Below are 26163 nucleotides of genomic sequence, written 5' to 3'. Positions count from 1 at the left end.
AGACACTATAATTGTGATAAATGGAGACTAGATTAATAGGTCCAGATAAACAGGATTCACACTTGTAGAAAAATGAGGGACTGAATCATGAAATCATCAATGGTTCACATTGTATGTACACTGGAAATTACATTTATTTTCAAGAAAATCTTAAATATTTGAAAAAAAAAATCATTGAAACCGCAGCAGACAATTGATTCTATATAGTTTCAAAAAAATGACTGCACCTTTGAAATACATTATTTTGTACCTGTTAAAATGATTATTGTTTCATGGGATGGTACCAACCCTCATTCTCCAGGTGTGAAAAGGCACTTCACTGTGTGAGGGGTTCTTGAAAGGTGCAGGGCCAGAGCAGCCGTGAGGGTTGAACAGTTTAAAAGCGTCATTATACTCATTCATGCAACTTATCAAAAAAAATTTAACAAAACAAAAAAACAGAACAGCCAAGCACCCTGCCAGAGAAATAAAGGCTTGTGAATTACACGAAAACTCTGAAAAAATTAAGTTGTGAGTAGAGAAGAAGTCACTCGGATTTATCTCCCAGCAATTTTTTTTAAAGTACGTTTCCGAGCGATTCCTCCAAAGACACTGGCTTATGAAATAAAACTGGTGTTTACGGTTTATAAAAATGTAGTTCAGTTTTCACCTGTGCTACGACTTCTTTTTTTCTCTCCCAAGTGTTTTTGGTTAGCTACAATTCTTTTTAAAGTGTTACAGCTGAAAAATGGAAATGTGCTCCAGACAGAATATGGCAGTCGAAGGTCTGAGGTGCGAGTTTAAGGGCTTCTGTGGTGATGCTGCACTGCCTCACTGCTGGGACAGAAGGGCATTACGGTTGGCCTTCATCTTCTCAAGGCGCTTTACCAGATGGTTGTTGGTCATCTCCATCTCTTCAATCTTATCCAAGGCTGTGCGTAACTTTAGGAAAAAAAGAAAAACGGAACTTAAATAATGTACTGCTGAGTTGGGTGCAGGAAGAGGACAAATCAGTGAATCCTGTTTACCTCTCTCTGAAGTTTCCGTTTTTCAGCTTTAAGTTCATCCTCTATTTTCTCTGAGTTGTCTGCTGCTGCCTTGTACCTGGACACCTGCCCTTCAAGTCTATTAATCTGAAACATGGTATAAAGGAGTATGCAGTGAATGACAAACAAGAAAATAGAAACAGGTTTTTCCAAATCAACGTTTACCGTGTTCTATAATTCCATGTATGAAATCAACCATTACATGTGCCAAAAAGATGTTTCAGTGACTTACGTTTTGTTCCATTGTACCCATTTCCTGTTCTGCCTTTGAGAGCTTGAATTTGTATTCACTCATCTGTCTGTTGGCATCTCCTACAAAAAAAGACAACCAAGTTTGCAAAGTAAGATGTTCTACACATATCAAAAAGGTTGTTTTTAGTGATGAATGCTTGCTAATGTATTGTTTCAATGGGAGCGTGTCCTTGTGAGTTTCACACACAGCTGTGATGGAGGACAAACTTACTCTGCATCTCAATGAAGTGGAGGTCTGTACCGTTTTCCATCCTCTCTCCATCTGTGTACCCCATGTCTATCTTTGAATGTTTCTGTCTCTCATCCTCCAGCTGCATCTTCAACTTCCTGATCTGAGCCAAGAGCTCGTCCTTCTCTTCAGCCAGCTTCCGTAGCCTGACATCTATCGTGCAGACAAATGTACGACCAAGCATTGAAATCGACAGAGGTGTTACTGCTGAGTATTTCCGTCCTGCAGATAAAACCAGTGATTCGGTGTCTCGGTCCACCCTGGAGAGAAACCACAGGTTCTGACTCACCCAGCGGGCCATCTCCTGCAGACTCCAGCACCTGGGCAGCCTCCTGGGAGACCACGGTGATCCCTGATGATAGAGGCTCATGGTTGACATCCCCGTTTGGTGTGCCCTCTGGGATGATGACCAGGCCGTGTTTCTGTGGAGACAACAACAGATGACTGGGGAGCAGTTCCAAAAAACTGGTTATTAAGAAGTGGACAGTGCTTAACCTATAATGGTCAGTATGGTAATGTTTTCTAATGGTTAAAGTTTATATACATAAAACCCAAGAAATACACAAAAAAGCAGAGACTATAAGGTACAGCATTAAACAGGGGTGACATTATTGGCTTACAAGCAAAATAACTGGCATAAGTGTAGCTCTTTGGCAAGTACTTAAACCTCTGACCTACTTTCTCTTAAGTGGGAACCAATAGTCCAAGACTTGGGGTGACCTACCTCTCCTGCTTTGGCTTTCCCCTTGATGTCAGCCAGCTCATCTCTGAGCTCATCTCTCTCATTCCTAATGCAATCAAAGTACTCTTTCTGCCTTTCTAGAGCCTGGCCACACAAATACCAGAGGGGAGAGGAAGAGGAAGAGAAAAGAGGGAAAAGGGAGAAGTTGGATAGACTGACTGGACAGACATGCAGTGATAACATGCAACAAAACATCTTCCACATACAAATCTGAGGTGTGCATACAGGAAGACCACCACTAACATACAAACATGTACAGCACACAGACAGACAGGGACAATGGAGAGTGCTACGGTGCATGCTAAAAAAACAAAACAAAACAAAACAGCACAAGACAAAAAGTTTGCTACAGGGAATACCTAAAATGCTCAATAAAGCACAGAAGGGGAAGAAACAGGCAGAATTTTGAAGACAACAGCTAGGGACTTTGTTTTAGTAGAATTATGCACTTGGTGAAGAAACGTGATGGGCGTAATTTGATTAGTTCCTTGTAAAGTGCACTACTTTGTGACTTCTAAAAAGGACTATAAATGAAAAAAAGACAAATGATGCATGTCATGTTGAAGGATGAGATTTATAAGGGTTTCTATTTGCTTACATCCCAAATCCTATACAAATCAAAACTAATTCAGAGGCAATCTGCTGAGTAGCTTCAATACAGTCACCACACACTTGGATTATTAATAATCACAACGGTTTCAAAACTGAAACCATGTTAGTCTTCCAGTTATAGCCAGTGGGCATGCAAAAACTCTAAACTGTGAATTACAGTGTCCAACTAAGGTATTGTCTGAGGGTCCTCCATCATGCAGTTACAACATGAAAGGCAACAGCACTAGTAGGACTATGTCTTTTGGCCTGATTGAAATGCACCTGAAATGGTAATGGCATGTTTATCGCTTAAAGCACAAGTGTCTATTGCCTCTCATATTCTGTCCAGGCACCCCTGTGAGACCTCCTACCCCAATCTTTTTGTCCTTCCAGTTTATTGTTTCCTGCAGGTCAAACACCTCCCTGGTGAGAGTATCTAACTTAGACTGCATTTGCTGGCTCTCCTGAGGAGGTGTTTTGGAGTAAAGAAAAGAAAAGGACAAAGTACAGGATATGAAAAGGAGAAACAGCAGAATGAAATCAGAAAAGACAAGATGTGGGCACATACAAATATAAAGCTGAGACAGAGGGACAGTGAAACAATCTGGTAACTAAAGACCTTAATAAGGGGGAAAAAAGATGAGAAGACACCTAATTTATGGAGACCGTGTTAAGAAAAGCTGAAAGAGGAGGAAAGATCTGAGAGGCAGAGAGTGTGGTGAAAGAACAAAATGTCAGGGGAGATAGCCGACGACTAGACTGTGCAGACCATTGCTGGTCACTCCTTATCAAATTACTGTGGAACAGAGCCTCCTTAGCAGCCAGCATGAAGGCAGCAACACCTTTCAACGTGTTGGCAGAGCAGTGGTGTGATGTGACAGCCACAGGCATTTTTTTTGGCTTGTACAATCAGTGGCGTTTATACCTCTATGAGCTCATCTCTCTGGCGGATTCCTTCTTTCAACTCCTCTTGTTTGTGCTGCAGGACTGTACACGTGTGCTTTTGCCTTTCAAGTTCCTAAAAATACAAAGAGATAAATGAAGCATGACATTTGACCATTCAATGTGAAAAACATTTTTTAAGCCAACAAAAAAGAACTGATAAGGATTCCCGAAAAGCCATTTCAACATTGCTCTGAATTTCAGGACACCAGTTTGAAGATCCTGACAGCTCAGTGCATCTGGAAAGTATTCACACCCCTAAACTTTCCCCACATTTTGTTATGTTACAGCCTTATTCCAAAATGGATTAAATTCCTTTTTTTTCTCATCAATCTACACACAATACCCCATGATGACAAAGTGAAAAAAGTTTTGTAGATTTTTTTGCAAATTTATTAAAAATAAAAAACTGAAATATTGCATGTACCTAAGTATTCACACCCTTTGCTATGACACTCAAAATTGAGCTCAGGTTCATCCTGTTTCCACTGATCAAACTTGAGATGTTTCTACATCTTGATTGGAGTCCACCTGTAGTAAATTCAATTGATCGGACATGATTTGGAAAGGCACACACCTGTCTATATAAGGTCCCACTGTTGACAGTGCATGTCAGAGCAGAAACCAAGCCATGAGGTCAAAGGAATTGTCTGTTGACCTCCGAGACAGGATTGTATCGAGACACAGATCTGGGGAAGGGTACAAAAAAATGTCTACAGCTTTGAAGGTCCCAAAGAGCACAGTAGTCTCCATCACTTGTAAATGGAAGAAGTTTGGATCCACCAGGACTCTTCCTAGAGCTGGCCGCCCAGCCAAACTGAGCAATCGGGGGAGAAGGGCCTTGGTCAGGGAGGTGACCAAGAACCCGATGGTCACTCTGACAGAGCTCCAGCGTTCCTCTGTGGAGATGGGAGAACCTTCCAGAAGGACAACCATCTCTGCAGCACTTCACCAATCAGGCCGGAAGCCTCTGCTCAGTAAAAGGCACATGACAGCCTGCTTGGAGTTTGCCAGAAAGCACCTAAAGGACTCTCAGACCATGAGAAACAAGATTCTCTGGTCTGATGAAACCAAGATTGAACTCTTTGGCCTGAATGCCAAACGTCACATCTGGAGGAAACCAGGCACCTCTCATCACCTTGCTAATACCATCCCTACAGTGAAGCATGGTGGTGGCAGCATCATGCTGTGGGGATGTTTTTCAGCGGCAGGAACTGGGAGACTAGTCAGGATCGAGAGAAAGATGAATGGAGTAAAGTACAAAGAGATCCTTGATGAAAACCTGCTCTAGAGCGCTCAGGACCTCAGACTGGGGCGAAGGTTTACCTTTCAACATGACAACAACCCTAAGCACACAGCCAAGACAAGGACGGAGTGGCTTCGGGACAAGTCTGTGAATGTCCTTGAGTGGCCCAGCCAGAGCCCAGACTTGAACCCCATTGAAAATCTCGGGAAAACCTGAAAATAGCTGTGCAGCGCCGTTCCCCATCTAACTTTACAGAGCTCGAGAGGATCTGCAGAGAAGAATGGGAGAAATACCCAAAATATAGGTGTGCCAAGCTTGTAGCTTTGTACCCAAGAAGACTTGAGGCCGTAATCGCTGCCAAGGGTGCCTCAACCAAGTACTGAGTAAAGGGTGTGAATACTTATGTACATGCAATATTTCAGTTTTTTATTTTTAATAAATTTGCAAAAATTTCTACAAAACCTTTTTCACTTTGTCATTATGGGGTATTGTATGTAGATTGATGAGGAAAAAAAGGAATTTAATCCATTTTGGAATAAGGCTGTAACATAACAAAATGTGGGGAAAGTGAAGGGGTGTGAATACTTTCCGGATGCACTGTATCCTCAGTGATTTGACATCTCACCTTTGACTTCTCCTCCACCTCTCTCCTCATCTCAGACATTTGCTCCTCCATCTCCTCTATGACGTCCTTGAGCGTGTCTACCTGGTAGATGAGGTTGGCTTTGTCATTGTCCAGCTGTGCATTCGATACCATGGCTTTCTTATACTTTTCTTCCACCTCAGACAGAGACTCCTTAAGGGGGGAAGACAAAGGTTGTACACAGGTCATTGAACTGAGTCAATGGGAAAATATAGCTTACCTGCCAACGGAGATTACAGGAGAATACAATATGTAAAACAGAACCACTTTAGTCACAGAAAGAAACACTGAGACCCTTTAAATTAAATTAAATTAAATAATAAAGATATTTATTGTATATAGCTTTTTCTCATATTTAACTTTGAAGTCAATGACATTGGAGGGTAGGTGGTGGTGTATTCTCTAAAGTGTACAAGCCGGTCAAGATAACTATTCCGTGATGTACAAGTGAGGAATAAACATTGCATTGAATCACTGCGGTGTGAATCAAGGCAACAGAAAAAAAGGGATCTGAAAGAGAACTACTGAAACCAGGAAACAAAAAGATGACATAAGTGAGTAAAAACTTAGGAGTTCCAGCTGTATCAGGGTCTACCAAGGACAGACCAAGAGTCAGGTTTGTTAGTGAACTACCTTTGTGGACAAAATTGACAGTGTTCTTCCTCAAAAAACAGTAATTCATTGAGGATTGACATCAAGGGTCAAATCAGAATGCCACCCAATGCTAGACACTAAAGGCCTGGGTGGAAGAACTTCAAAATACAAACCATGGCAGCTATCTGTCAGCAGGTGGAGACAGAGGATCCATCTCATTTTGACAACTGAAAGAACTAGCAGTTTCAAAAGTGCTGTCAAACCAGGGCACAGCCAGTGAGTTGGATTTAAAAAAAGAAAAAAAAGTCAGTGAGGGAAGATCATGCGAGAAGGACTGTCACACCATTCAGACTGGAAGCCTACACAATAATGGCAGAGGTGTTAGGAGTTACAAGGGTGGGGTTTGGGGAAGGTGCAGAAGGGAAGGGGTGGGAAGGCAGCGGAGTTAGTGATGCTGTACTGCTCCCAGAACACAAGAGAAGGCATGCTGTGAGCTCAAGCCCCTCTACCTTCAGCTCTTTAAGCCCCTGCATGTATCGCCCCTCTACATCCTGAATCTGGTCCTTTAGTTCATAGATATCCTGTAGAGCAGACGGAAGGAATGGTCAGGGTGAATGGGGACATCAGAGAGGGGAAATGACCAAGGAGAGATAAGAGGGCACCCGTGCTGGCATCTCAAAGACAGTCCAGCTAGCATACACATAACCAGCACAACCAAATGAGGAACAGCCTCACAGGACCCACATGTCATCCAGTCCTCCCGTGCATACATTGGGAAAAACTGTTACAACAATCGCTTAGAATAGATGGCAGGTCACACTGAAGGTAATGGCATGGGTGCTTCAAGTTTAAAAGAAAACTGTTAATTTTACTGACTCCTCCATATGGTAAAATTGTTTGGATTATTATTTCCATGATACAATAATTTTACAACAACAAACAGTTACTTTCAGAAATACAATTTCACTTCATATGTTTGAAAAACAGCTAGAATTTAACAGTAGTTTTTTTTTTATTAATCATGTAAGATGTCTGTGTCCTTGTGCATCTTACCCTAAGTTCACTCAGACTGGTGTCAGGGTCCATGATGCTACCAGTATCTGTGCTGCCCCGACGTGAGGAGGTACCCCCCAGGGATGCCAGAGTAGCAGCTGAGAGGCCCGGGGTGGCACACCGTGAGGACGGCTGGGAACACAAAGGATCACAGAGGTGAAAAACACAAAGCAACACAGCACAACTCAGGAATGACATTCAGCACTACCACGGTGTCTTAACTCATCCTTTTCAGCCTCCTCCAAGCAATACTGTGCCACTCTCAGACACCGGTTTAGCTCAGAAAAAAAATCAATAGGTCTAGCTCCGAGACTCATTTATACTTAGTGAAGATATTAAATGGACAAAGTGGGACACTGATTGTGCACTCACCCGACTGTAGTCTGAATACTGCTTGTCGCATTTCTCATCCAGCTGAGGAGGAAGAGAGAAAAAAAAATTAAGAAATGTAGAGTGTCGAGGTATAAGCTTCCAGTGCGGACCATGCTTGAAGCTGCTCTTTTCCTGCAAAACAAGGAGTGAGTCTGGGAGTTAATCTGAATGACTGCTGTACATTCACAGGTCACAGAACTGGCAACTCAAAAGAAAACCAAAACAGGTAAGTCACACTGCTCAACTGATTTTCAAATCCATGCTGTTAGACAAAACAACAGTCAAACCAACTTTAAAATTGGGTCACGTTAATGTACACAAAGGTGACCAAATCTGTGGCAAAAGAGGCTGTGGAACATAATCATGAAATTGATAATTTCATTAGTGTGCTTCTCATTGTTGATCATTAGACAAATTGTCCATCATTGGTGATGCAGAACATTCAGCAGTCCACGGGTCATGTGGTAGTTTTAGCCACTTACAGCGTCCAGGTCCGGAATGCTCAGATCATCAAGGTCAGAGACGATGCTGCCCCTGCGGTTGGAGCGGCTGAAATAGTCAGCAGCCGACTCACTTATGTCTGAGAAGTCTGATGACTGCTCAGCGTGAAGGGCACAGAGATGAAGACAGACATACAAAGAGTAACAGGGGGGAGGGGAAGCCAATGAAAAATAGGAGGGAGCCAAAGAATATCAGAATGAGTCAAAAAGGTAGGAGGAGGAAATAGAATTACGAAAGTTGCCAGAAAAGATGGCTGTAGTTACGTTGCGATATTTACATATACATTTTATTCACTTAGCTCATGGGGTCACCCAGAGCAACACAATAAGTGCTGTAATAGAGTAAGTTTCAATTCCTTGCTCACAAGCAACACAAGCAGCCAATGGAAGGAGACTAAACATAGTTCAGTGAATTAACAGAACTAAAAGTTCTAGACTATCTATAGCTCATGTCCAAGTCTAGCAGTAGAGTCCAGTCCATGTAGCTCACCACGCTGTCCCTGCGCCCTCTGCTGTAGCGGTCCTGAGACACAGTGCTGACCGAATCATCATCTGAGGAGGACTGAGAGGATACACACAGTGAGGATTCCCACTGGCACAGGACAACTTCATGCTTCAACTTCTAAAACACTCATCAATCAATAAAACCACCACTGGCAGTCTGTAATAAATTGGCTATTGGGATTACTTCGCTGACTGTAACCCTATAAGTAATATCATTTCATGCAATTAGGACCATTTGATCAAATGCAACGACTGGATCTAATTCAGGGAAGCTGAGCCCTACTACATCATCTAAGCCAGCACAGCACTGCCAAAGGAACTCTACGTTCACGCCTGTTAAAGAACAACGATGAGGCTGTTCCCTGATCCCCAGCCATAGCTAGCTCATTATTGCTGATCTACAGTGTCCTCACTCGAGATAGGGAAGGTAGAGGCTGGGGGCGACCTGTTAGAAGTGGCTGTGCGTGCGATTGTGGTGTTAGCTGACAGCATGCAGGTTGGAGGTGGATTTAGGGGGCTCACCACGGGGCTGCTACGTGTAGAGCTGGCTCCAGAGGAGTACCAGCTATATTCAGAGGGCTGTGGAGGGGGACAGACAGTATTGACATGAAGGCATACATCAGGTCACAGGCAGAGTGGAAAGTCGCCATGATGGTGACACTGGTGAAAAGCTGCCAGACAATCACAGAGAAGACTTACAGCTCTTGAACTGTAGCCCGACCCATAAAGACCAGTGTCGTCATAAATAGAAGCCTGAGTGCACATGGGAAAAACAACTTAGGACTCAGCAAAACACGAGGGGGAGCATAAATGTCAGTCAAACTAATATTACAGCTGAGGAGAAAGCTTTTTTTTTTCTATCCACTAAGTACTAAAAAGAGAAACCCTCTATGAGTATTTTACATGTCAAGTAGGCAATATCTCTCAGTGTACCGAGGGAAAAAGTGTTTGTCTGACACAAAGCTCTGTCTTGTCAAGTAGCACACAAATTTCTAGTCCCCACCAAGTGTCAAGAGTGTCTAGGAGCTAAATATAAGCAATCCCGAACACTCTCGGTATCCTATCAGATGAATGTGGAAAACAGGGCAGGGGGATGGTCCAGGTCTACTTCTGAAAGTAACTAGATGCATGCAGAGACGCTGGCCAGCAGGTGGACAGGAACAACTGACCATGCTGTAGCTGCGCGATAGCCCAGTGCCAGCAGTGGAAGAAGAGGAAGTGGTGACCTGTGTCAGGGAAGGGAGCGGTGAAATGTCAGCTTTGAGGACACAGGGGAGCTGGAGTGAAGAGCAGAGGATGTGAGGAAAAACAGATACAAGAGGAAATGGGACAAATGCAGTTCTGACCCTGTAATATTAGGGCAAGCAGCCAAGTGGGGAAGTGAGGTGAGATGACACCATCCCAATCAGCTTATTTAATGCCGACACATATCATCTTAGTCAATGTAGAAGTTTTTGCATGTACTGAAATGATCAGAGGGAAGGAGCATCTGAAAGCAATCTCATTTTAAGAGGTTGAGCTTTGGTTTGCTACTACACAAAGCATCTAGCCAAATAACAAGATCTAAATCCAGGGAATATTTTGTGCTCTAGCTACAAGATTGTGATTCTCTCTTTACTTTTGACTCTTGACTGACTCTTGTGCTTTATAGAACAGTATCCATCAGTGAGGTTAACAGACGTCTCAACTGTCTGGGGATTTATATAGCCAATAAACTGGATTGCTTAGAGACTTAGTTAAACAACAGTTTTCAGTTTATCTGACTGGCTTTCAACCACTTCAGCTTATGTAAAGCAGGAGCTGAAGTAGGACAGTGCTAACATGGGGACCAACCCGTGGCTGATAGGAGGAAGTAGAAAGAGGAGGAGGTGGCTTGGTCTTCGATAGGCTTGTATAGTTCCTCTGATCATGATACAGTCCAGCCTGAAAGAGCGGCAACATGGTGTGGCCACAAACAAACAGAAAGAGATAAAGTTGATCCTCAAGGTGCGACATGGCCTAATCTCATTTAACATTGATAATTTCAATATCATTCAACTCCATTTGCTCAATATCAATGTGACAGAACACAGACAATCAATAATCTACCCCATTATAATAGCGCCAATCAATAGTAAAACATCACTGCAAGTCACTTGACAGCTAGTCTACATTGCCTCTATGCTACAGGCTGCACCAGGGAGACCAACACTAAGGCAGTAAGTACACTGACCAGTAGGTCCCTCCTGGAGGAGCTTGATGATGAGGCCTTCTTATGGCCATGCAGGTCGTTGTATACAGAGCTCTGTTCATGCCGGAAAAAAATGCCAAGTCAAAACACTCAAATGAGACAGAAAATCTAAGATAAAAGCTGAGCAGCAGTGAAAGACAAACACATGCTCTTGGTACAGGTACATACAGTGGAGCGTGAACTCTTCAGGGAGGAGCTAGTGGAGAGGCCATCAGACTGAAGAGAAAATAGGGGGTCACTGGCTATGCTGAAAATATCAAACATAAGGCACTCCAAACACAGACAGTTATGCTGTTAGCATAAACCCCCAACGATCACACTCACATGAGAGTTGGGTTTTTAGTCAAGCAGGGTGAAACTACTCGATCATCATTTTAAAAATTTTCATGACATCTAAACAAATGAGAATATAGTTAGAGCACATCAAAAAGGTGTTGTCTTATTATTTCTGCGGCATAATGTCCATCTTGACAATGGCTATGTCATTACAAGCATATAGCGGGCACTGTTGAGTATAACCAAACTAGCTAAATTCCATGAGCCTTATTGAGCTCTACAATTTCCGTTAAGGAACAATCATACAACAGTCCTGGTCACCATAATCCACACGACTGCACATGCTTATACATGCACACATTTAAAACGCACCATTAGATCTTTTTTACGGGAGCTGGACCGGCTCTTATGAGAGCCCACATCCCGGACTGATGAAGCAGTTGACTTCAAATAAAAAAAAAACAAAAACAAAAAAAAACAAAGCCTAAAGTTAGACCAAAGCATTTCTTGAAAACTCTTAGTCTACAAAAACAAAAGTATCTAATTAAGAACAATTAATGCAAAATCTACAACAAAATTTAGCCTTCAGAATACAAGTGCTTTCGTAAAGCTGCAATAAGCGATTTCTGAACAGTAGAGGGCAAATGGTTGTCCAACAAAGATTCCAAAACAGACACTCACGCTCCCCACCCCTGTCCTCGTCTCTCCCACCTACTATGTTACACCTAACAATGACGGCCAAACTCAAATAAATGCAATTCCGATATTCACTTGTGTTTTAGCCCTGGTTTGGTCTACCAAGCTTCTCAGATGACTATTTGGGTCTCTTTGGTTGGGTAGATGTTTGAATCGTTTCACCAGCCATCCACTCTTTGTTTGACTTCAGGGCATTTTGCATTGACTAGGAATCAGTAGTATTCTGAACTTGTCAGTTGAGAGCAGCTTGCCCACATTTTTTTGTTGTTGTTTTATTATAGTTTTTTATTATTATTACTATTCATTTGCTTTTTTATTTTCTACTGAGAGGAGGAACTCAACCAGAGAGGGACGTGTACTTTGTCCGAGTGGCAAAACCAAACAATGAGCTTAAAGTTATGGAAAACTGTAGACTGCGGTGTACACTGTCAGAGGGATCGGCAAACAAGCAATCCTTTCCCATTACAGGGAATCAATATCAAAAATATTGCTTAATGCAGCTTTAAGTCTAATAGCATTCTTAAGTATAACAGCATCAGTGTGAACTTCAAAGTGACATCATACTGTCAGGACAAATTGAAGAAAAGGCCTATTGTTAACAGGCAGTAGAGTACACACCCTGTAACTGCGGACTGACATGACATCATCATCCAGGCCCTGGTAATGCCAAATTGGAGAAATGTGGAACCATAGCAGACAAGCAGACAGAGAGGAACGTGAATCATGAGCAAAGGGATTAAGAGGGAAATAGGAAAGGAAGAACAGGCATAAAAAGGAGTGAGGGGGAAGTTACAGACCCGGCGATGATGGCTGTTGGATTTACTACGACTGGAGGCTCTGGCCTTTTCAGAGTCGGCCTAGACGTACAGGAAATACTTGGTAAGATATACAGAGAACAGCAGTGGCTCCATCACAACAGGAAATAACATTACTCCAATGCCAGATAGTTGCTATGAAAAACAAGAACCAGGCAAAACATCTGTACCTCGTGTTTATAGCCAAACAGATCTCATAAACACACTTGAGTTTTGTAACCTACTTTAAGCACAGCAGCAAGATTAATTACATGCATCTGAATGGCTTATACAGGGAAAACCTCCACTTTTAGTAAAAAAGTACTCTAACTACATACACTATTAAAGTCTTCTTCACTGTCAATACACGCCCACATTCTACAGATAAATTCCATGCAGATGTGGCACCTCATGACTTAAAATAATTCATCACTTCAACAGCAGGTTGAGGAGGTTGGAACAAGGTCCAAATTGCTTTCTTACATGCAGGATCATCAATTCTAAAAAAGGCCAGGGGCCGAAACTAGCTCCAAAAACACACACACACACACACACACACACACACACACACACACACACACACACACACACACACACACACACACACACACACACACACACACACACACACACACACACACACACACACACACACACACAGTCACTGATATTGGTGTCTCCAAAGCAAATACTCTGGTGAGGCATATTTCATCAGTGAGGTAAAGTGTAGTCAGGGAATCAAGGGAAGGCATTGGTCATGGTTGACCGGGGCTAAGTCTCACACAGCAGGCTATATTAGTGCAGTGAGAGGCTTCAATATGCTCTGGCCTGCCTACCATCCATTGGTGGATCTGACCCCATTTCCGGTTGCTATTGCTGGAAGAGTGGAAAGAGAGCTAGACAGAGAAGGAAGAAGTGCCAGGGAAAACAAATAGTATCAAATTTAAAGCAGGTCACATGATGCTCACAGGACACAGAGGAAAAGGCAAGTGGTGAAAGATAACTGGGTGATGTTTCTTTCACATTTATTTTCAGAAAACAATACAAGTGGCTCAATGGACAGACAAAACATTTTTTTCTTTCACTGTGCATATGTTTGTATAAGGCAGTTCTAAATGTTACTGTCTGCGTGTCCACATGTAAGCAAGTTGTCTGCACTAATGTAAGGACTGCACATCAGGATTAGCAGTTGGCAAATTCTGGGGAAAAGTTGATGCAACTGCCCACTGACCCGATTAAATAAACAAGAAAAAAGAAGGGTGTGGATAGAAGAAAGCAGGAGGCCAACCAATTTCAAGGTTCCTCCTAGGCTTAGAACTAGAGCAGGAGAAGTGACAGGGCATTTTTTTTGGCTCAGTCATTGATGGAACAATGGGGACTTTGAATTTTATCACTCTGGTCCAGTTTGCATTTTATACCTCTTTCTGCTGCCGTTCAAGTTCCCTCATCCGGATATCCCTTGCCTCTGCCCGAGCTGCTCTCTTCGCCGCTAGCCTCGCCTCCGCCTGTAAGACAGAACATGAATATACTTGTTAGCTATGAATGGAAAATGGCAGGGCTGCCCCTCTCTGGGGACCCACCCATCAAGAAGCAAAAACACAAGGCAAGGGATGAGACTGTCAGTTAGTGAAATTAAAAGAGCACTAGTACAGTTACTTTCAGAGTGTCATCTCACTGAGGATGAATTAGGATATCACTGATATGATTTGAAGCTACTATTTAAAACTGTTTTTGTTGAGCTTACTGACACCTAAGGTGAGACTGGTAACCGCACTGGTGTTTAACTGCTCTAAATTCTAGAGATCAATTAAAAATTATAAAGTCACCAGAGTCAATGTCAGTACCTACCCGACTGTAGAAGAAAATAAAATGGTTTAACTTGGGTTTTAGCGATTGATGTAGCATAGGTTGGTAAAGGTCTTCAAGCTTAGTCTGCCATATCTGCTTGTTAGCCAGAACAACTTTGCTTTAGTTTCAAACTCACTAGTTCACTGTGAAGCGCTTTGGGTGTCAAGATAAAGCACTATATAAATGTAACCATCCAGTATTATTATTATTATTATTATTATTATTACTACCTTCCTTATTCTTCCGCGTTTAGTTGCGATGGTGAAGAACACACAATGATAATTTTTCCTGAAAGTCTTTCTCAACAGTAACAGTAAATGAGCAACTACAAGAATCATTCATAATTTAATTGTGCCTTTGTGGATTACATATATACCCAACTGTCTTCGATACCCCTGCCAGAGTGGGATTTTTTTTTTCATGGGAATCGTCAGGATTTTATCTTCAAGGATTTATTTACTAACAAATCCACTATCCCACTTAAAAATAAAGAACCAACACCAAAAACAAGTAAGCTATTAATGAAATGAAGGACAGACACTGTGCATCATAATCTCTCTTCAGAACCTATACTGTATATTGTGCCCCAGCTGACCAGTTTCCCTGTGAGTCACAGCTCTATAATCCTGTCCAGAGCGAGTGCCTGGAATGCCTCATCACTCCCAACATGTGCTAACCATCACTTTCTGGGAGGCCAATTTAAGGACCTCATGGGGCAAATGTCGATGGTGAGCAAACAAACTCACAAAGGACAATCAGAGAGGATAAACTGAGCCTGAACACAATGTGTTTCCGTTGAGTGAGTACACATGAAGACAATTTCACAACCTCCAGCTAACATACCATTATCTACCATTTCACACACATCACCAGCCAAACAATTCCAAAGCTTGTCTAACTCTCCAATAAACCATATACTGCCTCCTCTAGTGTTTTTTGATGAAAAGTGAGAGGAGCCATTACACAATTTACCCCCAACTAAGTCGGGACATGAACAGAAGCTAATTTTGCAGGGTACTGCAGCAGCAGCAGCTAATGTAGGCAAGCTCCTATACAACCCTGGGTAGGTCTAGGGATTGATCGATATGGTTTTTCCAGGGCCGATACATATTATTAGTAATCAAGGGGACTAATAACTGATATTCGGAACCGTTATACATTTGCAGTAAGAATGAAAATCTTGGAGTCAAGATTTAGAATGACACAAACTCCAACATAAAACTTCGTTGAAATGTCTTTAAGCATTTTAATTTTGTTTCATTAAAGACAACTTCTCATTATCTAAAATGAAAACTGAAGGGAGCTCCCAGCAGCAAGAAATAATATTGTGGTCAGTCTATTTTTTTGCTAGTCAGTTGGCTAAATGATGGATCAACAAATGAACTTGTTGACGTTTCCTATCGCATTCAAATTAGCTCTACCAGACTCAACATTAGCTTACGTTATTATGATCATCGGCTACCTATCTAACTAAAATGGAAGTAGTCTCTCTGTCTGTCTGTATGTATGTATGTATATCTGTCCTAGGGTTGCCACCTTCTATGTGGAGAAATATAAGATGCCCCCCAAACTCCCTGCCCCCCACTGAAAGTCATACATTCTCACACAATGATGTAATACTTTTTTTTGAGAATCCAATATGCCAGTACATATGGTTTGAAGTGCTTTACTGTAACAAAAATATTTGTATTATACTTTGGATTTGTAATACTGATTGATTTGACACAAACAAGACTGAAACATCACAAAGATCACATTGTGTCCATCCTAAACAAATGGAAACCATCAGTAACTGCAAGTGACAGAGTGCTATTTTTAACTGTACAAGGCATCGTCTTTATGCATGCTCAATAATCCAGGTAAGGAAATCACAGAAAGTTGAATCAGTTCATCTGGATACAACATTTATTGACAGAAACATTTCACTCATCTAATGCCCCTTTTCCACTAAATGGTACCAGTTCAACTCGACTCGACGAGTGTAATTTTCCATTACCGTAACAGTACCCTTAGTGTAGCTGGTCTGCATTGATTCTGGTACCCGCTCCGGTTTTTTTGAACCTTGACAAAGGTGGTACCAGAAAAGTGCTAACAGTTACCAAATGCCGGTACTTTCCAGTAACGGAAAACAAAAAAGTCGTGTCGAGTTGAGCTGGTACCATGTAGTGGAAAAGGGGCATAAGTGACCTCTTCAGTCTCAATTGACTGCAGGTATTCTCAACCTTATAAACAATACAGTGACATAATGACCGAAAACAATGATCGGTTTCATTTGCAAATGGTTGTGACCATTAACTAGTTACAATGGCAATGTGGACTATTCACAGAGCGTTGGGTAATGTTTGCAATCACAGCATTGTAAGATGGCAACAGATGTACTCTGAGCCACCCCCCCCCCCCCCGGTCCAGTGATGGTCGTGAGCCAGTGTACCAGCTGATCGAAGACAGGAGAAAGACAACAGCTGCCTAAGCATAAACCAGTGGCGACTCCATATGTGGGGGGAATTTCGGAACAGCTGAGATGCGTATTTTCCAAACGTTGCATCTCAGTTGCTTTAAAACCCCAAAACATGCTTGGTCCACCCCAAGGACCAGGTACCCCGGCACAAAAAGAGTAATATCGTGTATGCTGTTAAGTGCCAGGAGGATTGCCGTGACTTGTACATTGGGGAAACCAGATGCTGGCCAAGAGGATGGCACAAAAAAGAAGAGCTAATGTGTCAGGCCAGGACTCCACAGTCTACACCGATCTACAGGCCAGTGGCCACTCCTTCAAGGATGAAGATAAGCACATCCTTGATAGAAAGTAATGCTGGTTTGATCTATGTGAAGAGGGAATGACTATCACTGAACCTGGGGGGGGGGGGGGGGGCTAAGATTACATCTGTTGTCATCTTACAATGCTGTGATTGCAACCATTTCCTTAATCCTATGCGAACAGTACACATTTCATTGCAACTCTAGTTAATAGTCACGGCAATCTGCATATGAAACAGAGTGTTGGTTTCGGTCATTGTGCCACTGTACCATTTATAATGGTGGGGATACCTGCAGTCAGTTGAGACTGAAGAGGTCACTTAGATAAGTGATGAAATGTTTCCCTCAAAAAAATGCGCCCAAATGAACTGATTCAACTTTCTGTGATGTACAAGGCAACCCCTTATTTAGGCCTAATGGCAACGATAACGGCATGACGCTGATGTGTAATCTCACACAGCATGCAGAGTTTGTCGGTCTGTAGCTCACCACTGAAATTAAGCTTCTCCACTGCACTGGTATAATTGGTGGCTTGATTTTAAGTCAATTTTATTTGTATAGCCCAATATCACAAATTTGTCTCGATGGGTTTTACAGCAACACAACACCCTGTCCTTAGACCCTTGCATTGGATAAGGAACAACTCCCTAAAAAAAAATAAATAAAAAAAACCTTTAACAGGGAGAAAAAATTGGAAGAAACCTCAGGGAGAGCAACAGAGGAGGGATCTCTCTCCCAAGATGGACAACGTGAAACGTTTACTCGATGTTATGTTATTCTCAGCACTTTGAAGACCTAGAGTATATGACACGTACAAAAATACGGGACACAGCATTTTATTTTCCAATACAAGACTACCCCGTATTATAAGGGACGGGTTGTCTCGACCACTGTTCATTCGATTGACTTCACACTTCGCGGGTGTATTGCTGAGGACCTAAGAAGTGTGTCAAGTGTGAATTTTTTTTGGATTAGTAGTTCTTAAGAAAGCTGCAAGCAGTAAAGTTTTTAGTAGGGTTGCCAACTCCTTGAAATAGAAATAAGGAACAAGGACGAGGGTTGGATGGCCAGGGCAGCGCAGGCATAACAAATATAATGTGCCTTACGCTATACACACACACACACACACACACATATATATATATATACACATATGTTTTATATATATAATAAGTAACGATTTCTTATCTTAAGGGACAATTCCTTATTTTAAGGAACGGTTGACAACCCTAGTTTTCAGTGACGTTAGTCATAATAAATTCTGCTTTTCCACTTCCCGTGGAATCAACGAGCGGAAAGGCTAACAGCACCACTCTGCTATTGCAACCCAGATTGTGGTTGGAGGAGGGATTACACCCGTATTTCTTCAAATGTGAAGTTTGGATGAACGGGTATTGCACTAGTAACATGTAAAAACACGTGTTACCTCGTGTTACCTCTGGCTTGGTTGGGTGTCCCTACAGACACAATTGGCCATGTCCTGGTCACTGCACTAGCGCCTCCTCTGGTCGGTCGGGGCACCTGTTCACTATGTCCCCCTGGTGAAACTCCTCACTGTCAGGTGAAAAGAAGCGGCAGGCGACTACACATGTATCGGAGGAGACGTGGTAGTCTGCAGCCCTCCCCCGGATCAGCAGAAGGGGTGGAGTAGCAACCGGGACAGCTCGGAACAGTGGGGTAATTGGCCAAGTACAATTGGGGAGAAAAAAGGGGAAAAAAATCCCCAAGTAATTTCCCCCCCAAAATTAGTTCAAGTTGCACTGGCACAAATGTTACTCAAAGATACAGCCATCGCTACATAAATGAGCTCAATTGTCTTATTTTATTTAACTGTATATCACTGCAATAAAGTGCATTATTCAGCCATTTTCAGTGGATTTACTTAGAAACTGGGCATGCTTGTCATCATAGAAATTGATCATAAGATTGTGGGTTTTTGCAACTCCAGCGCAGAGGATTGTAATGTTTACTGCAACTTCAGCAATATCTGCTGCCTTACATTCAAAACGTAGCTCCATTCGCTCACTGGAGCTACTCCAGTCTGCAAATGGGTATTGATAGGCTATTCCTCGTGACGTTTAACCAGTCAGATAGTGCTGTGGGTGGGACATTACTCGAGACCACCAAGTGGTGACTCCAGACAGAGAGGCAGCTACATTAGAGCCAAAGCAGTGCATTTTTGAAATTAATTTATTTAATTGGCAATCGGACAAAAACAAATAACGATTCTGGTAATCATAAAAATGCTGAATATCGGATCTGATAATCGGCCAGGCTGATAATCGGTCGACCCCTAAATAGGTCCATGTCACAAATGACTATATATTACTCCTCCTCACCTCCCTGCTCCTAATTAGAAAAAGTGTTCTGAAATGTAGCAATTATTACCATTATATTTATTACTATAATAATTTTTTATTAGTACTTCGATACTTGTCTTCCCCCTCCCACTTGTGTCGCTTAGCCTTTTACCCTGTTTATTTTGACTGTGAGGTGTGTTAAGACATTCACTGTTGACAATGCACCGTAAATAAACTTGACTTGAAACTAAATACCCCCCCCCCCACTATCACACTGACTCATTCATTTTTCACTTGAAAGCAGGTTCAAAGATACTGTGTGTACAGTATCTCAGTTCTGACAAACATAGTCAACATTCCAGCAAATGCTTATCAGCACTGCCAGAATGGAAAGCCTGTGGGTATGGGTTCCACTTGTTTTGTTTGTTTGGTTTTTTTTTTTTACACTAGCTTGGAGTAGGACAGAGGAAAAAAATAAAAAACTAAACTCACAACATTTAACTACAATTCCACTTAACTGACATGTGTTGGTTCTCTACGTGTTCCTTTAGAGCCCATCATTTGTGATAACCATGTTGTTTTTATTAAGTGCAAAGGAACAATAAAACCCCAACACAAAAAGTATTAATTTCTAAACACTATTGCATGCATGCCATGTGGGGCATTTTCATAATTAGATATCCCTGGTATTTGGGACCATCTGTCAGAAGTCATCATTAGCCATCCCCTGGGGGCTGCCACCATGGGCAAGTATCAGGCAACTCTTTATGCATCCCAGAAAATTGAATCGGTTCATCTGGGCACAAAATTTAGTTTGTGTCCAGATGAGCTGATTCGACTTTCTGGGATTTCCTTACCTGGATTACTGAAAATGCATCAAGACTCTTTATGCAATTTTAAAGCCAATAAATATTCAATCTTGCTCTCTTGGCCTGTCAGACTAACTGATAGTTGAGCTCTGACGCATCCAGCCTCAAGTCTAGAAACATATATTACGCTTGTTTTTAGCACAACACTGACAAGGAGGCACAGTTGCAACAGTGAGCGAGTGCATGAGGAGAGAGCAAACGAGCGGCCAAGAGAAGGGGAGAGACGGCTGGCCCCTGTGCTCTGCACCTGTTGGGCTCTGATGGTATGACCTGCTCTGCACAGCAGCACAGCTGAACTCTGTGTGTCTGTCCTATCTATAGCCTTGCCCATTCGGCCACAGCCCTCGGCACCCACATCATGGGACTGGAGGGGTAACCTGAGCAGCAGCAGAAGTGCACCATCATACACACCTCCAGCACCCTGGGCAGCAGTGGTCCAAGTGCTCTGCAACGACATCACCAGCGCTGTCCTGGCACATTAATCAATACATCAAACCTTATTCAAATTTCATATACATATGTGATGCAATGCACTTTAAATGACATGAAAGTGCAATGATAAAAAGATGATAATGATAACAGAAGAAAACAGAAATGAGCAAAACAGAAATGAAAAATGTAAAAAAAAACTTCAGAAGGTATATAGAATAATAGAATGACATGATTAAAAAAATGGCTTAAATTAAAAACGGACAGAACCCAGAATAAAGTAACATCGGATTAAGAGCTAATAATTAAACATACAAGGGGTTACTCTTGGTGAAAGCACAATTTAAAAGATGCGTTTTGATTAAACATGTAAAAGTTACTGGTGAAGTCACTGTTGTCAGTTCTAATGGGGACTATCCCAGAATTTAGGATCATATACACAGAATGCTGCTTCTCCATCAGTATGTTTGTATTCTTGGAATAGTTGGGAGAAGATCGTCTGTGGATCTAAGGGCACTACCAGGAACATGTTTAGATAGCATACTGTTTATGTAATCGTGAGTATGTTCCATTACAAGATTTATAAATAAGTAAAATAACTTTAACATTTATTCTAGCACTAACTGGCAGAGATAGGGATAACTGGCAGAGAGATTTCAGAAAAGGAGTGATGTGACATATTTTCTTGGTTCATGCAAGCACTCTAGCTGCACAGTTCTGGACCAGATGTAACTGTCTCATGGTTTTCTTGGGCAATTTTGACAGCAATGCATTGCAATAGTCAAGATGATGAAGAGAAAAGGTTCAAGGTTTGTGATTTTTTTTTTTTAGAAAATAAAATAATGTTTAGTTACATTCGTTACTTGTCGCCATCTTACAATGCTGTGATTGCAACCATTACCAAATCCTCTGTGAATAGTACACATTGCCAATGAAACTCTAATGCTCAAGGCAATTTGCATATGAAACTGATCGTTTTCGGTCGTTATGCCACTGTATTGTTTATAAGGGTGGGGATACCTGCAGTCAGTTGAGGCTGACTTAGATGTCACTTAGATGAGTGATGAAATGTTTCTCTCTCAATAAACGTTGTGTCCAGACGAACGGATTCAACTTTCTTTTGATTTGTTACTTGTGGTTGGAAGCTAAGATCTCAGTCAATGATGACAGATTTTTTCTTGGTATGTATGCAACATGTTATGTAAATGAAATTAAATGAGAGCCAATTCTCCCAGAGCAGTTTGGGTGTCAGTTTATATCACAGTGCAGATCAAATATAGGTGAAAAGTATGTTATTAGCCTAATAAAGCACACTCTGGACTTGAGTGGTGGCTTATATCGGGGTCCCTCTTGAAAGAATAACACTTTGCCATTAAATTGGCCCTTGAAAACATTGCCTGCTCAGCGTCTGAATGGCATTTCCATTAGAACTTCAGTCCAGCTTTTTCTTAATAGTAGGCTATATTCAGCTTTTATAATGGCTGGATAAAAGTGTAAATGCTTGTTACAGCTCTTTAACCATTAATCATTATTGACAGAAACCGAAATATGTCCCCTGTCCTCTCCAGATGGTGTTAAGTTTCAATAGCCATCTAATGGAAAAATATGGAGGCATACTTGCCATTTTATCGGATTCTAGTATGACGGGGCAATCACATGGATCATGAATTGAAGCTTCTGCTCCCAGTTAAATAATTGTATACAGGGAAGTCAGTGGGTTGCCTTTATCAAATACCATTAGCTGCCTTAAATTCTGATCCTAGGTGTAGCAGCTATGATAAGATTGTCTCAATTTAATACTTTGCCAAAGCCAGAGGTTTGTAAGCAAGCTGCTAGTATTTAGAATGACTGACTGCCCAGTAATGTTTGAGGTCTCAAATCTGGACTAGTGACAGTGGAGGCTCAAATTCACAGTCATTCACAGCAGTGACTCGTGCCATGCACAGGCAGGCAGGCTTTAGTCTTTCAGCCCGGCACAAACAGCAGGGGCTGCTGTGTCTTGAAGATTTGTTTGGGAAGGTAGTAATGTGTGACAGGTTAGACGGTGACCTTGTGAACCCCTGCACACTAGCTGATTCGATGCCTAGTTCTCTCCAGAAAGACTGTTGTTCATTTAGGAACTGACTGGGTGGGTCAGATGACTCATGTTTCTATGATCGGACAGACTATAAAGAGAGCAAATGGAACCTTGTACTTAGTGCCCGAGTATTAAGCAATGCACAACTTTTACAGGGCACAGATGAAACATTTTTAACTGGATCAAGGCAGCTGGTATAAGACCAAGACCCCAAGCAAAAGCTGATTGTTCACAGTTGCATTACTGCTTGAAGAGCAAGAAAACGTTCAAGTAGGTCTGAAGATGAGAAAAGAAAACTTGTCATTTCTGCTGTTTTATCTGTGCCCAAAAAGAAAAAAGTGGCCAAGTAAAACAACTTAATTCATATTGCCATTATTCCGCTGATTTGAAAACTGGCCTTACACTACATATTTTCAAACACAGAGTTCTGAGGAAAGCAAAGGAATGGCATCCCTGTAGTTGAACAAAATGGAATAATCCCAGGGCAAGTCATTACAAGCCAAGCAGCCTCTTCATTCTACCACTGTTCTCCCCCCCCAAACTAAAACGCTATGAGCCAAATCAGTCCCATTGTGGTCCCTACCAACTGTTTCCATATACTTGGGCTGAAACACGATTGGACTAGTGGAACCTAAATATCTCCCAAACAAGACCATCTTGTTCTATGTGTGTCACTGACCAATTTGCTTATTCATTTTCAACTGATGCTCAGTGCTTCTTTGATGTGAACACTTCAAGTAAGTGGAGCACGCTATGCTTCCCCCTATCTCTGGTTGACTAAACAGATGCACATTTTTAAAATGCTTCTCACACTGAATAAGTACATAATTTCGATGCTCAGATCCAACCAGTTCATTACTACATACAGTGAAGGCAATCGTCAGCATGTGGGGAAAGAGACACAAATAATAAAGAGAAAAAAGGCAAAAATAGGCAGAATGAACAGCTTTTTAATAAGAGCTTTTTAGCAAAAAGCCGCATTACTATTACAGGTATACCCACTCTGATATATTCTCTGCACCATTGCACTTTATCACCTCTTATTTCGCCTGTACATAGTCAATCCAAGTGGTATATAAATGTAATGAATATAATTATTATTATATATATCTGAAGATTGTTGTGTTGTTATTCTATGTTAAGTACACCGAGAGAGCCAAGAAACGAGTCAAATTCCATGTACATGGCCAATAAATATGATTCTGATGTTGCATGGAACTACCACTATCAAGTTGCTGCATGACTGTGCAGCAGGAAAATTTAGAAATAAACCTGGAGTGTGATACATGAATTACCTGCTAACTCACACATTCCAGATTTAAAGTGTAAAGATCAGGGGCATGCCTTTAAAATATTCCACGATATACCCCCAAAAATCATACAAAATAATGGCAAAACAAATCCACTGAATTTGTGCACGGAGACTGGAATAATAATGAACATACCTCCCTGGCGATGCTACTCAAGGCCTCATCCTCTGCTGAGAAGCGGTCTTTGAGAGGGGCCCGCTTTCTACCAGAACCTGGTGTCCCCATGTTACCTTTGCAACTGCAGAATAAAATACAAAAATTAAAAATCAAAATTGCAAATGAGAAAAGGTAAAAAAAAAAACAACCTGAGAACAAACGTCATGAAGTGTTGGTTAGTTTCTAAATCTAAACAGTCTATTCGGCTGATGAATCTCTGAAGACCAGACAAATAGTTTACACATATTGCCATGTAGTATACACATTGAAATGCATTGAGCAATTTTAACTGATTTTTAATATTCGGGGTTTTTCTATACTTTCATTTTACTGAAAAAGCAAAGTACAACAACACTGCAAATAACCCATGTCTCGAATAAACATGTATGGCTGACAGAGCAACAGTAAAACGTGACATTGCAACCTTACAAATCAGTACTCCGTAACCATACATTGTCATTTAGTTTAGTAGAAAGGACAAACGAAGTTATTCGTTAAACTGTATCCAAAGTCAAACTAAGTTTCATGTAAGTGCCCATCTAAAACTAACGTTATATGAATACCTTAAGGATGGGCATTAGATCGAGCCTTAACAATCATCTTGAGCTCAGTCAAGTAATGGTAAAGTATGGTAATGAGAAGTGACAAAGTAATGAGAAGGTTGAAGTTAAAAAGTTCACGTTGACTGGTCGGGTGCTAGTTGCATGGTTAGTAAGTGAAAACAGATAACACTGGAGTGACGCTCACTGGTACTGACATGATAGGAAACGCCCAGATAAGGAACCAGGTTGATCCAGTGGATCAAGGCAAAGCAGGTAGCTGTGAGTTCGTAAATTAGCATGGCTGATGTTAGACAATTCAAGCTCTGTGGCTTCACATGGTTTAAGGTTTCCAGAGTGAATCTGATACAAACGAGTCAGCGGCTGGCAAACTACTTGGTGGCTCAATGTCACTGTAATTCATTATCTTCGATAGAACTTACAAAATTATTTCCCATACCTATTCTAAACCTTTACTGGGAAATACCTTGTAGAGTTTTCCATTCCCTAGAAATGAATGGTTTACTCAGCTATGATCAATTCCTATAATAAGCTCCTTGCGTCAAAAAGAGCTCATGTTAAATGACACCAATGAACTGCTCCGCTCCGGGAGTCAGCGTTAGCGTTAGCCGTTAGCTGGGACACTAACCTAACGCTAACTGAAGGTTAGCCGGCTAACGCTAGCTAGCAAGCTAACTACATCGCATCTCGTTACCTCTCCACTTTCCTACTAAAAAGTTAACATACTTTTACGACATAGCTCTTACTCTACTTATGTGGAACATAAAAACATAACAAAGGGCAGAATTATCCAGAAATGTCCTTTTCCGTTGTAATGACCACCCCCAAAACGAGCAGCCAGTCCTTTAATCGCCAGATAACCTAACACTAGCTAATTGAATTAGCTGGCTAACACTAACGTTGTTAGCCGGCGAGGCTAACCTCCCTCGTCTTCTCTTGAGACGGGGCAAACTGGCACCGCTCCTCTCGCGTCACGTTTCTCCCAGAAAATTTGCCCACATCGTACCTTAAAAACGCCTCCAATATTCCCAAGATTTAGTCCAATTTGCCTCTGTCGTCTAGAGGGCCATTTGGCCTCTCCTCGGAGATATTGGGTGTTTTTGTCCCCTGTTGACAGCTGTCATCTGTACGCCTTTTCACTTCTCGCCGCTGCCCTCCTTACCCAGTT

General features: G+C 41.7%; 1 protein-coding gene across 3 annotated transcripts; it reads right to left on the bottom strand.

Annotated features, from left to right (window-relative positions):
- Window positions 1-67: 67 nt before the first annotated feature.
- lrrfip2 (leucine rich repeat (in FLII) interacting protein 2) lies at window positions 68-26163 on the bottom strand. Of its 3 annotated transcripts, XM_056292229.1 has the most exons (25): window positions 26002-26163; window positions 24415-24517; window positions 14108-14194; window positions 13526-13585; window positions 12693-12752; window positions 12514-12552; window positions 11572-11643; window positions 11092-11139; window positions 10906-10977; window positions 10527-10616; window positions 9863-9919; window positions 9393-9446; window positions 9216-9272; window positions 8680-8751; window positions 8172-8285; window positions 7690-7731; window positions 7318-7449; window positions 6774-6845; window positions 5653-5823; window positions 3765-3857; window positions 1796-1928; window positions 1489-1659; window positions 1258-1337; window positions 1008-1112; window positions 68-921 (listed from the first exon to the last, which is right to left on the bottom strand). In XM_056292229.1, the coding sequence occupies exons 2-25, from the start codon at window positions 24502-24504 to the stop codon at window positions 811-813; spliced, it is 2082 nt and encodes a 693-aa protein (XP_056148204.1). In that variant the 5' UTR covers window positions 24505-24517; window positions 26002-26163; the 3' UTR covers window positions 68-810. The 3 variants fall into 3 exon arrangements, with proteins under 3 accessions (XP_056148204.1, XP_056148201.1, XP_056148203.1); XM_056292226.1 differs by lacking the exons at window positions 8172-8285; window positions 8680-8751; window positions 9216-9272; ... (7 more) ...; window positions 12693-12752; window positions 13526-13585 and having other exon boundaries at window positions 80-921; XM_056292228.1 differs by lacking the exons at window positions 6774-6845; window positions 8172-8285; window positions 8680-8751; ... (8 more) ...; window positions 12693-12752; window positions 13526-13585 and having other exon boundaries at window positions 81-921.

This window comes from Lampris incognitus, chromosome 13, assembly GCF_029633865.1.
Source record: "Lampris incognitus isolate fLamInc1 chromosome 13, fLamInc1.hap2, whole genome shotgun sequence".
Taxonomy (NCBI): Eukaryota; Metazoa; Chordata; class Actinopteri; order Lampriformes; family Lampridae; genus Lampris; species Lampris incognitus.
The sequence above is the reverse complement of the archived record's forward strand: the minus strand, read 5'-3'. Positions and strand labels throughout refer to the sequence as shown.

Excerpts from the sequence above, each read along its gene's own strand:
- lrrfip2 (XM_056292229.1), bottom strand. The coding sequence starts at position 24,504 with ATGGGGACACCAGGTTCTGGTAGAAAGCGGGCCCCTCTCAAAGACCGC. Across the intron at positions 8,286-8,679 it reads GAGGGCGCAGGGACAGCGTG|TCATCAGACTTCTCAGACAT; the intron begins GTGAGCTACATG and ends CACGCTGAGCAG. Across the intron at positions 7,450-7,689 it reads AGTATTCAGACTACAGTCGG|CCGTCCTCACGGTGTGCCAC; the intron begins GTGAGTGCACAA and ends TTGTGTTCCCAG.